Source organism: Schistocerca nitens, chromosome 10 (genome assembly GCF_023898315.1).
Source record: "Schistocerca nitens isolate TAMUIC-IGC-003100 chromosome 10, iqSchNite1.1, whole genome shotgun sequence".
Classification (NCBI taxonomy): Eukaryota; Metazoa; Arthropoda; class Insecta; order Orthoptera; family Acrididae; genus Schistocerca; species Schistocerca nitens.
The window spans coordinates 142,081,450-142,093,969 of record NC_064623.1 but is presented as its reverse complement, the minus strand read 5'-3'; the positions used below and the strand labels follow the sequence as shown (position 1 = coordinate 142,093,969).

The 12,520-nt window shown below is 43.0% G+C and overlaps 1 protein-coding gene across 1 annotated transcript in view; it reads right to left on the bottom strand.

Moving 5' to 3' along the window:
- The window catches only part of LOC126210256 (galactoside alpha-(1,2)-fucosyltransferase 1-like), a 283,214-nt gene that overhangs the window by 105,860 nt on the left and 164,834 nt on the right, over positions 1 to 12,520 (bottom strand). Inside the window, exon 2 of the mRNA XM_049939447.1 lies at positions 8,710 to 8,864. Within this exon, the coding sequence (XP_049795404.1) occupies positions 8,710 to 8,851 (142 nt within the window). The 5' untranslated portion in view covers positions 8,852 to 8,864. The remainder of the gene's footprint in view (positions 1 to 8,709; positions 8,865 to 12,520) is intronic.

The following is a 12,520-nucleotide window of genomic DNA, read 5'->3' as shown; positions in this document are numbered from 1 at the left end:
TCCATGCTATGTACATTTGTCGCAACAAATACGGAGTAAATCGTTACTCTTGTAAATGCGTATTTTTTTCTTAGCAGGATAAAATAAAAGAGTTCAATGGTAACTAATCTACAACATCCTATGAAACCGAGAGCTTTATAAAGAAATGAGCGGCCAATATAAATGCATAAAGATATCAAAGTAAAAATGAAGGCTAAAAGAGACTTCACTGGGTCTGCACATCACCGTGTGCTACCCTTCGCCCTTCATTTCTCATAGATGCGTTGAAAAAGGAACTAAATTAGAAAACATACGCTCTGTCCCCTGGATGGAACTGCCTCATTTTCCCTCCCTGTTATCCGTTCCGCTAAATTATAAATTTGGCGGTGCTAAGTTTGCAGCCACTGTTTCACCAGCCCGTAGACTGCGTCGGTTTCTCCCCTGGTTGTGGACCAGTAGTTGATAAAATTCCACACTCACTGAGGGGTGACTAGATCAGGAAAGGGAGCTTCCCCAGATAAATATAGAAAGGGAATGATGAAACGAGTGTTTGGATAGTCTGTCGTTGTCTATTCCGTACGTGTCCAAGAAATATCAGCCTCCTTTTCGCTCGTGGTCTCCACATGTTGGTAGTCTTTTTTACCCTGAAGTTTCCAGCCAGCCTCAGTCAGGATGGCAGCCATGATTTTTCGTAGAATCCTTCTTTCCAGATCCTCCTTTCAAAATGGGCCAAGTGGCTCTAAGCACTATGGGACTTAACATGTGAGGTCATCAGTCCCCTAGACTTAGAACTACTTAAACCTAACTAACCTAAGGACATGACACATATCCATGCCCGAGGCAGGATTCGAACCTGCGACCGTAACAGCAGCGTGGTTCTGGACTGAAGCACCTAGAAACGCTCGGCCACAGCGGCCGGCAGACCCATATCACTAATGTCGTTTTGCGGTAGTATTTTGGAACATATACTGTGTTCAAACGTCATGAATTACCTCGTAAACAATGATTTAGTGAAAATAGCCCACACGGATTCAGAAAATATTGCTCTAGTGCAATAAAACAATGGTCTTTATTTTCACGGAGCTATGAGTGCCATCTACAGAGGATCTCAAATTGATTCTATATTTTTATATTTCCAGAGGGGCTTTGACACTGTTCCTAACAAGCGACTTATAATCAAATCTCGTGCATACGGAGTATCGTCTCAGTTGCGCGACTGGATACGAGATTTTCTGTCAGAAAGGTCACAGTTCGCAGTAACTGACGGAATTTTGTCGAATAAAACAGAAGTAATACCTGGCGTTCCCCAAGGAAGTGTTTCAGGCCCTCTGCTGTTCCTGATTTACGTAAACGATAAGGAGACAATCTGAGCAGCCCTCTTAGATTGTTTAGAGATGACGCAATTTTTACTGTCTTGTAAAGTCAAAAAATAATCAAAACCAATTGACAAATGGTTCAGACAAGATATGTGTATGGTCCGTAGTAGTAGCAGTAGCAGTAATGAAGACAGTATTAACAAAAACTGCATAGGGCAGTTAGAAACTGGATAGGCCTGGCAGAACGTCAGGTAGTAATAAAACATGATGTAACACGTTAATCATGGTACTACAAAAGTATCAGGCTAAGTGTTAGGTTTCCGAAGACCTTTTTATAAATTTGACGTATGACGCCATAAATACAATGGAACAATGTACATGCACGTATATTGTGTCAAATTACATGTTCTTATCAAAACATAATGGTTGAGAGAAAGAACATGGTTGCAACATACACTGTGTTCCAACGTCATGAATTACCTCGAAAACAGTGATTTATTGCAAAGAGCCCACAAGGATTCAGAAAACATCGTTCTTGTGAAATAAAACTAGCTCTTTATTTACACGGAGCAATGAGTGCCATCCAGAGAATGTCAAACTTATTCTAATGTTTTTAGATTTCCAGAGGGCCTTTGACACCGTTCCTCACAAGCGACTTTCAAAAGGGATACTGTATAAACTGTCAAAAGTCGTGAAATGCAAGAAGATCATAGATCTAGTCAGAAATATGTTGATAAACAGGAGATTCAAGGTATCTCTGAATGGGAAAACAAGCAGCTACAGGACACTACAAAATGGCCTCCCCCAAGGGTCTGTGCTGGCTCCATGCCTTTTCAATTTATACATAGCGGACATCCCAAACCTGGAATCTCGTTCTTTTATGTATGCAGATGACATCGCTATCGCGGCTCACGCCAACACTTTCGAAGAACTGGAAGAAATTTTAAACAGGGATCTGGAACGACTACAACAATATTATGACAACTGGCACCTCAAAGTAAATCCGACTAAATCCGTGGCATCAATAATGCACTTGTGTAACAAAGATGCAAATCGTGAGCTAAAAGTGCAAATAAAAGGTAAATTGTTGAAAAACGATAGAACGCCAAAATACCTGGGTGTTAAGCTAGATCGCACTCTCACATATAAGAGCCACCTGTACGAAGTCGCCCAAAAAATGAAAACAAGAAACAACATCATAATGAAACTGGCAGGAACAACCTGGGGATGTTCCACTGAAACTCTACGCACATCAGCACTGGCACTTCTGTATAGTGTAGCGGAATATTGCGCACCCGTCTGGGCCCGCAGTAGGCATGTCAGATATATTGATGTGCAACTTAACGAGACAATGAGGCTCATAACAGGAACAGTAAGACCCACCCCGAAACCTTGGCTGCCCGTCCTTGCCAATATCGAACCACCCTCGATTAGACGTGAAAGAGCAATCCAGAGGTACAAAGAAAAATTCAGGGACCTACCTCCTCTCCCTGACAGATTGAAGTCAAGAAATCCCTTCTGGAAAGAACTCAAACAACAGATTGATATCGATAACCTGTGGAAACAGCAATGGCAGGAAAGCAAAGTGAATAACAGTTTCCTTATTGAGGACCCATCGCAACGAGTTCCAGGCTTCCAACTCCAACGTAGAGTGTGGGTAACTCTAAATCGTCTGCGGACAGGTGTTGGTCGGTGTGGATATTTGTTGAAAAAGTGGGGTTTCTCCCAGGACCCCAATTGTGAGTGCGGAGAGAGTCAAACCATGCAGCATATAGTTGAGTGCGACGTACACGGACTTAAGGGAGGAAATCTGATGGACATACATGTGATAAGTGACCAAGCACTTTTGTGGCTGGAAACACTGAAAATTTTATTGTAAATCATTGTTAATGTTAATTTAAATTTTTATGTTGATGTTTGTAAGTGTATCACGCTTTGCCTGTAGCTGAACGAGAAATAAACAAGCGACTTCTAACTAAATTACGTGCGTATGGAGTATCGATTCAGTTGTGTGACTGGATACGAGATTTCCTGTCAGAGAGATCACAGTTAGCAGTAATTGACGGTATTTTATCACATAAAGCAAGAGTAATATCTGGCGTTCCCCAAGGCCTTCTGATGTTCCTGTTCCTGAGACGTTCTGAGCACCCCTCCTAGATTGCTTGGCGATGATGCAAATATTTACCAAGTCCAAAAATGATCAAACCCAATTGCCAAATGATTCAGACAAGATATGTGTATGGTCCGAAAAGTGTCAGTTGACTCTAAATAATGAAAAGTGACAGGTCATCCACACGATTGGTGAAAAGAATCTGCTAAATTTCGGTTACACGATAAATAACACTAATTTAAAAGCTTTAGATCCACCAAAATACTTATGGATCACAATTACGAATAAGTTAAATTGGAACGATCACATAGATAATGGGGAAAGCAAGGCAAGGACTGTGATTTACTGGCAGAACACGTAGTTGTACTAGACTGCGCTTGTCCGCCTGCTGTGCTGTGAGGAATCCGCATCATGTAGGATTGACGGAGGACAGCGAAATAGTTCACATAAGAACAGCTCGTTTTGTGCGAGTACAAAGTACGGGACAAAGTGCCACGGATAAGACACGCGAATTGGTACAGAAATCATTAAAACAATGGTTTCTTTCATTGAAGCGGAATCTTCCCATAAAATTTCAATCACCGTCTTTCTCCGCAGAGTGTGAAAATATTTTATTGGCGCCCATCTACATAGGGAGAAACAAATATTTAGTTGGCACCCACCCACGCAGGAAGATACGACGATCATTATAAAATAAGAGAAATAAGAGCTCGCGTGGAAGATTCAAGCGTCCCTTTCCTCAGCGAGCTGTTTTCGATAGTGGTGTGGTGTTACCGCCAGACACCACAATTGCTAGGTGGTAGCCTTTAAATAGGCCGCGGTCCGTTAGTATACGTCGGACCCGCATGTCGCCACTATCAGTGATTGCAGACCGAGCGCCGCCAAACGGCAGGTCTAGAGAGACTTCCTAGCACTCGCCCCAGTTGTGCAGCCGACTTTGCTAGCGATGGTTCACTGACAAATTACGCTCTCATTTGCCGAGACGATAGTTAGCATAGCCTTCAGCTACGTCATTTGCTACGACCTAGCAAAGCGCCATTATCTTTTGCTATTTATCTTGTGGTGCATGTACCGTCAGAGCGATGTTCACCAATTATGGATTAAAGTTAAGTATTCCAGAAGCTACGTACTTTTTTTACTAGACTCAACTCCTTTAACTGTTCCAGACCTCACGCCAGCCTGCGTGAGCTTAAACGCGTGCCTTTCGGCTATCTCATAGTGGCTTGGCTGTCTTGCCAAGTCACAACAAGTGGAGTGGTAGAGAAATAGCTTGAAAGCCGTTCACTAAACCCTCTGCTAGACCCTTAATTGTGAAATGTAGAGTAATCAATGAAACTGGTACTCCTGCCTAATATCGTGTAGGGTTACCGTGAGCACGCAGAAGTGCCGCAACACGACATGGCATGGACTCGACTAATGTCTGCAGTAGTGCTGGAGGGAACTGACGCCATGGATCCTGCAGGGCTGTCCACAAATCCGTAAGAGTACGACGGGGTGGAGATCTCTTCTGAACATGATGTGGTCAGTAATGTTCATTTCTGGGGAGTTTGGTGTCCAGCGGAAGTATTTAAACTCAGAAGAGTGCCTGCCTGGAGCCACTCTGTAGCAATTCTGGACGTATGGGGTGTCGTATTGTCATGTTGGAATTCCCCAAGTCCTTCGGAATGCACAATGGGCATGAATGGATGCAGGTGGTCAGACAGGATGCTCTCATACGTGTCACCTGTCTAGACGTATCAGGGGTCCCATTACACTCCCACTGCGCAAGCCCACTACAAACTTTTCACCAGCTTGAACAGTCTCCTGCTGACATGCAGGGTACATGGATTGACGAGTTGCCGCCATACTCATTAGCGTCCGTCGGCTCGATACAATTTGAAACGAGACCCGTCTGACCAGCCAACATGTTTCCAGGTTTCAACAGTGTTGACAGGGCCAGATGTCGTGCTGTCATCAAGGGTACACGAGTGGGCCTTCGGCTCCAAACGCCCATATCGATCATGTTTCGTTTAATGGCCGTATTCTGACGCTTGTTGATGGCTCTGCACTGAATTCTGCAGCAATTTGCGGAAGGGTTGCACTTCTGTCACGCTGAACGATTCTCTTCAGTCTTCGTTGGTCCTGCTTTCGCGATGTCGGAGATTTGATGTTTTACCAGATTCCTGATATTCACGGTACACCCGTGAAGTGGTCGTACGGGAAAATCCCCACTTCAACGCTACCACGGAGATGATGTGTCGCAGCGCTCGTGCGCCGACTATAAGAACACGTTCAGACTCACTCAAATCTTGATAACCTGGCACTGTAGCAGCAGTAACCGATCTAGCAAATGTGCCTGACACTTGTTGTCTTATATAGGCGTTGCCGGCCGCAGCGCCACATTCTGCCTGTTTACACATCTATTTGAATACGGATGCCTGTACCAGTTTGTTTGGCGCTTCAGTGCAGATGGAGGCGCGGATGCGGAGTGCACACCAGGTTGGGCAGCGATGTTGGGCACTGGGGTCTGGAGCGAAGCCAACGTTCTGACTCATCCTAGAGGTGCTCCATTGGATTCAGGTCGGGACTCTGGGCAGGCCAGTCCAATTTTGGAATGTTATTGTTCAGAAACCATCGTCTAACAGAGGCTGCTTTATGGTAGTGTGCGCTGCTGTGGTGGTAGAAACAAATGTTGTCTCCGAAATGTATGCAGTACTGAATGCAGCCGAACGTGTTCACATCTTTTTGCATTTAACGTCTTTTTTTTAAGTGCAATAAAGGGACTACACAGTAACTGCGGAAAACACCCCCATACCGTAACACCACTTCTGTTTTACTTCACTGTCGGCATGACACAAGATTCCAGGTAACGTTGTCCAGCCATTCACCAAGATTAGGATTGCCACAGGGTATACGAGGGCTATGCCGAATGTTTTTAGCAGAATGTGTGAAAAAAAATATATTTGCAAAAAAACGTTTACAACTTTTCAAAATACTCTCCATTAGCATGTATACATATTTCCATTCTGTGAAACCACTTAGACAATGTGTCAGTCCAAGCTTCTTTTGGGATGTCGCTTAGTGCACTCTCGTACACTGCAATGGCCTCTTTATCTGATGAAAACCGCTGCCCTCGAATTTTTTCCTTAGTCTTAGGGAACAGAAAGAAGTCAGAGGAGGCCAGGTCATGTGAATAGGGGGGATAGGGTAAGACTCGCACTTTTTGAAAGTCCATCGTCCTGGCAGCCCTGTGCGCAGATGCATTGTCGTGATGCAGCAGAAGGTGCCCACTCTTGGACTTTGGATGCTGTGACTTCCATGTGGCGATGACTTTTGGAAGACAATCGTTCACGTACCATTCAGCATTGACTGTACGACGTGTGTCCGAGGTCACAGAGGTGAGATGCCCGATCTTTGTGGGAAAAGTTGCCACCATCTTTTTTTCCAGAGCTCCGACTTCGTCGAACTTTTGTGGGTTGTTCCTGCCCTGGAAAGCACCACACAGAAGACTGTTTCTTTGTTTCAGGGTCATAATAGTAGACCCACGTTTCATCACCTGTGACGATATTGAATTTTTCGAGCATGAAACGACACCGGTCCACTCTCGCCTCCTTTTGGCTCTCTGTCAGGGAATGTGGCACCCAATGGGCACATCTCTTAGTAAGGCCTAAGTGACTGTGAACGATGGTCTGTGCTGCTGTTGATCCAATATTTAGCGTCCCTTCAATGTCGCAAAATGTAAGATGTCGATCTTCTTTGATCATTTGCCTCACAGCATCAATGTTGTCAGGAGTCACAGCTGTTGCTGGCCGACTGCGACGAGGTTCATCTTCCATTGACTGCCGACCCCTCGAAAACTCGCGAAACCAATTTCCAACTGTGGTCCTAGAAGGGGAAGCTTCACCAAAACCACGTAACAAAGAAGAATGGCATTCTTCAGCACTTAAACCCTTTTTATCATCGTAAAAATCATGGATTGAAAGTTGCGGCGCGACAGCTCCATCCTGCACCGTCTCTGACTCAGCACTGCCTGTGCTTTCTTAACGCGCTGTGGGGGGAACACCGCTAGCCAGGGGCTGCGCGCGCACGTCCCAAGGTCGAAAACCATCACTCTTTCGAATGAAAACAACCCCATTGTCCTCCGCCTTACGGTTTACGGGCTGCTAAAAACTTTCGGCATAGCCCTCGTATCGTGATGCGTTACTCCAAAATCACTCCTTTACTGTCGTTCATGCTATATTGTCAGAAACTGAAAGTTTGACCCCGTGGCTGTGTGTAGAATATAGGCTGACTCTTACACAAAAGATTACGGCAACCAGCCACTTTTTACCGTGCTATTTGTTTATTTAACAGCGCCGTTGCCGGTTTCGAACCAACAGGTTCACCTACAAACGGCTAGTTCACGTTTTACAGTAGATTTCGCCTTTTGTTTCGTCACCTGACAAAGAAGAATCCGTGCCATCATGTTGCAGTGCAGGTTTTTCATCATCTTGCAGCAGCGAAAACTGTATAATGCACTTTTTGTGTATATATGCACATAATGTAAGGCACACCACTCATACACTAAGAAGTTTCATCACGTGGAGGTATGTGGATGTATATGTGGTCTTTGTATACATACCTCCATGCGACGAAACTTCTTAGTGTGTGAGTGGTGCCTGGTCAGACGAGTCTCGTTTCAAATTGTATCGAGGGGATGGACGCTAATGGGTACTGAGATATCCTCATGAATCCATGGACCCTGCATGTCAGCAGGGGAACTGTTCAAGCTGGTGGCTGGTGGAGGCTCTATAATTGGTGCGTGCAGTTAGAGTGATACGGGACCCCTGATATGTCTAGATAGGACTCTGACAGGTGACACATATGTAAGCATCCTGTCTGATCACCTTCATCCATTCATGTCCATTGTGCATTCCGACAGACTTGGGCAATTCCAGCAGGACAATGCGGCACCCCACACTTCCAGAATCGCTACACAGTGGCTCTAGGAACACTCTTCAGAGTTTAAACACTTCCGCTGGCAGCCAGACTCACCAGACATGAACATTATTGAGCATATCTGGGATGCCTCGCAACGTGCTGCTCGGAAGAGATCTCCGACCCCTCGTATTCTTACGGATTTATGGACAGTCCTGCAGGATTCACTGTGTCAGTTCCCTCCGGTACTACTTCGGACATTAGTCGAGTCCATGGCAAGTTGTGTTGCAGCACTTCTGCATACTCGCAGTGGCAAGTGTGTCTCTTTCTGTTGCTCTTCAGTGTGTGTGTGTGTGTGTGTGTGTGTGTGTGTGTGTGTGTGTGTGTATGTGGGCATGTTTGTCTAACCTGTGCCTGTTGCGTGCCCAATGACGGTATCGAGCAGGGAAAACTCCTCCTGGTAGCACCTGTACATCAGCAGCAACGACACTGACGTCGCCAGCGCCCAGACAACTGCTGCGCGTCGTGTCGGCACCAATGCGGCCACCATGGATGGAAAACTCCTGTAAAACGAGACAGATTGTCAACTCTGAAACCACATCACGAGTTAATGTATGGAAAACAATGTTACACACGTAAAGACATACTAACATACACTCGGGCGACAAAAGTCCTGCGAAAGCGATACATACATCTGTATATGACGTTAGTATCGTGTACACAAGGTATAAAAGGGCAGTGCATTGGCGGACCTGTCATTTTGCTGAGTCAATTAATGTGAAGAGGATACAGATGTGATTATGGTCGCACGACGGGAGTTAACAGACCATAAAAGTGGAAAGGTAGGTGGAGTTGAAACACTCCCTTATTAACCACCGTTATTGACCAGTTGATTATAGCCTAACAGTTTTGACTGTGTGCAACTGATAGAGGCTGATTGGTTAATATTTGAGCGGGAGTTGTTCCGTATCAAATCCAATTAGGATGTCAGGTAGCAATAATTGATACATACTTTGCTGTTAATGTTTATATCTATTGTCTAAACAGCACGAATTAGGTAGTTACTCCCTTAGTCTGACAAAGTAATAACAGTTAACTCGTCACAGGTCACCTGTTAATATCGTCACACGCCAATATTCTTGAGGTAGCTCTGAATGCACACCCACACTGCAATCCAAATTGTGAGTGCCCGGCGCGTTTTTCGCGTAATCACGGTGCACAAATGAACACTTAAACACGTCAACAAATCACTCAGTTAATTCCATTTCCGTACTTGCTGGAGGTCAGGCCCACAGCTTTGGATAACACACACAGCCATTACACAATTGTAAGCGCGGTCGGTCGTCCTGCCGAAATCTGCCCTGCTCGCTTAGCAGCCAACAACTTACTTGCTCGGAGTCTCAACATTGAGTACTTTCTGGCGCACTGGGCGCTCGATTGTCGATAATACCTACTGCGATCTACGTGAGGTAAAGATATATCGTACTCAGTATGTGAGGGGCGGTTGACCCCTTACATACTACCAGCAAAAGGACTTCTATGAAACCTGAGGTGGAGAAGAATATAGACAGAGTTCAGAGTCATAAAAAGCGAATAAACATATAAATACGAGTATAATGGAATTTAAAAAGTGAATGGTAAATCCTGTGACTCCAGTCGTAAACCTCCTCTAAATAACAGATCACATCTAAATTACAAACTATCCTAATGACACAACTCAAAATTGTAATTTGTTGAAACAATACTATCACATATAGATTATAACAAAATTCCTCTCTACTGCAAGTGATGAACTATACAACTCTGGATATCTATTGAATCGTATTGCAACAAACTATCTTCATTCTGTTGATCTCAGTGAGGTTTGCTGTCCAGAACACAATCAAAACCCTACCATATTAGCACCACACATCACAGGAGACAACTATCTCCAATTAGACTAATACAACTTAACCTAATAGATCAGTGGCCAGAAACATAATACATAACAAATAATACTTACTTCAAATGCAGATAAAAGACAATAATTTAGTCTCTACTCAATAATGCATATATGTATCTACCATTAGTGTCGTCATTACAAGCTCAATCTCTAAAGAAATGTCTTTCTCATTGCTTACAAATTGTTTTTTCTACTTTTGAGCGTCTATTATTAACATATTTCACAGAATGGTTCATATCTAGGTCATATAAATACTACAGTATACAAAATACTAATACTTCTCACACTCTAATGGGTAACAATATCTCAGTATATATGCAATTCATCCCTTAAATGTGGTAAAGTCATCATGAAAATCCATAATTCCGAATAGATTCAAATATAGTAACTAAAGGATAACAACTGACACTTGAACACCAGTTCTCATGATCTTTCCTCTCTAAATACACATAATAACCAAAAAGCATCCACACACATTCATGTTTATGCCTGGCTAGGACTTATTTCATCATCCTAAGTACTTTTCTCCTCATATTTTCCTCAAGAACCTCTCCACATAATCTTCATGCTGTAATCCTTTTAATAAATTTACCCCAACTTCTCCTCCTCCTGGTCTGCTCACGGCTGTTCCCAGGGAATCAAGTGAGAGCCTTGGCAATGCATGAGGTATGGTATGTGTTTTACCAGGCTTGTATATCACTTCAAAGTCAAAATCTTGCAACACCAATGCCCATCCTATCAAGTGGCTGTGTCTCAGTTTACTTGTAGTTAAGAATGTCAGAGCTATGTGGTCCATGACTACCTTTACATGTCGTCCTGCTAGATAATAACGAAATCTCTTAAAACCCCACACGATAGCCATTGCCTCTTTCTTTTTTTATTTATTATACGTATTACACGTCTAGTTCCGTAGGACCAAACTGAGGAGCAAATCTCCAAGGTCATGGAACATGTCAGTACATGAAATTACAACTTCAAAGTAATAAAAGATAAAAATAGAATGTTTCTGAACCCGAAAAAAGTCAATCTGTAAGTTTAAGTAAACGCAAGCAACAATACAACAAGCATCAGCTTAATTTTTCAAGGAACTCCTCGACAGAATAGGAGGAGTGATCCATGAGTAAACTCTTAAGTTTCAATTTGAAAGCACGTGGATTACTGCTAAGGTTTTTGAATTCGAGCAGTAGCTTATTGAAAATACATGCAGCAGAATTTTCTGCACAAGAGTTAAGGAAGTCCGATTCAAATTCAGGTTTGATCTCTGAGTAAAGATGCTTATTCTTGGGAATAAGCTAATATTGTCAACAAGAAATGTTAGTAAGGAATATATTCATTGACGCCAATGTCAAAATTCGTGAATGAGGTTCATGAACTTACACCACTTATTGCCCAAACCACCCGTTTCTGAGCCAAAAATATCCTTTTAGAATAGCAACGGTTAACCCAAAACATAAGACTAATTTTCGAGTTGAATGATCACTTACTCTAGATACCGTTAGAATAGTAAAATGGCAGTATTAAGTCTTTGAACAAGATCCTGAATGTGGGCTTTCCACGACAGTTTACTGTCTATCTAAACACCTAGAAATTTGAACTGTTCAGTTCCACTAATCATATGCTCATTCTGTGAAATTAAAACGTCAGGTTTTGTTGAATTGTGTGTTAGAAACTATAAAAACTGAGTCTTACTGTGATTTAGCGTTAGTTTATTTTATACAAGCCTGAATGTAGCTCATGAACTGTACTATTTGAAACTGGGACAATGTTGCACACAACATCCATTACTACCATGCTAATCCAAGCTAATGTCATCAGCAAACACAAATATTTTAGAGTTACCTTTTATACTAGAGGGCATATCATTTATGTAAGTAAGGAAGAGGAGTGGCCCCAACACTAATCCCTGGGGCACCTCCCCCCCCCCCCCACCCCCGGACTTGAGTGTACCCCACTCAGACCCCTCATCACAGCCATTCTCAATATTGTGAATAATGACCGGTTGCTGTCTGTCGCTAAAGTAAGAGGTTTAGATTAGATTAGATTTATTATTCATTCCATAGACCCACAAAAGAGGGGATCCTCCTGGGTGTGGAACATGTCTGACAAACACACTACAAAAATGAAATTAGAAAAACTTGATTTTCATTTATTTTAATGATCTTCAGTCAATAAACAGTAAAATTATGTACATGAATTAAAATTAAACATTTAATATTTGCAGGATTAATACTTACATCTGCTTTCATTAAATCCATCATTCACACAGTAGCAAGTTAC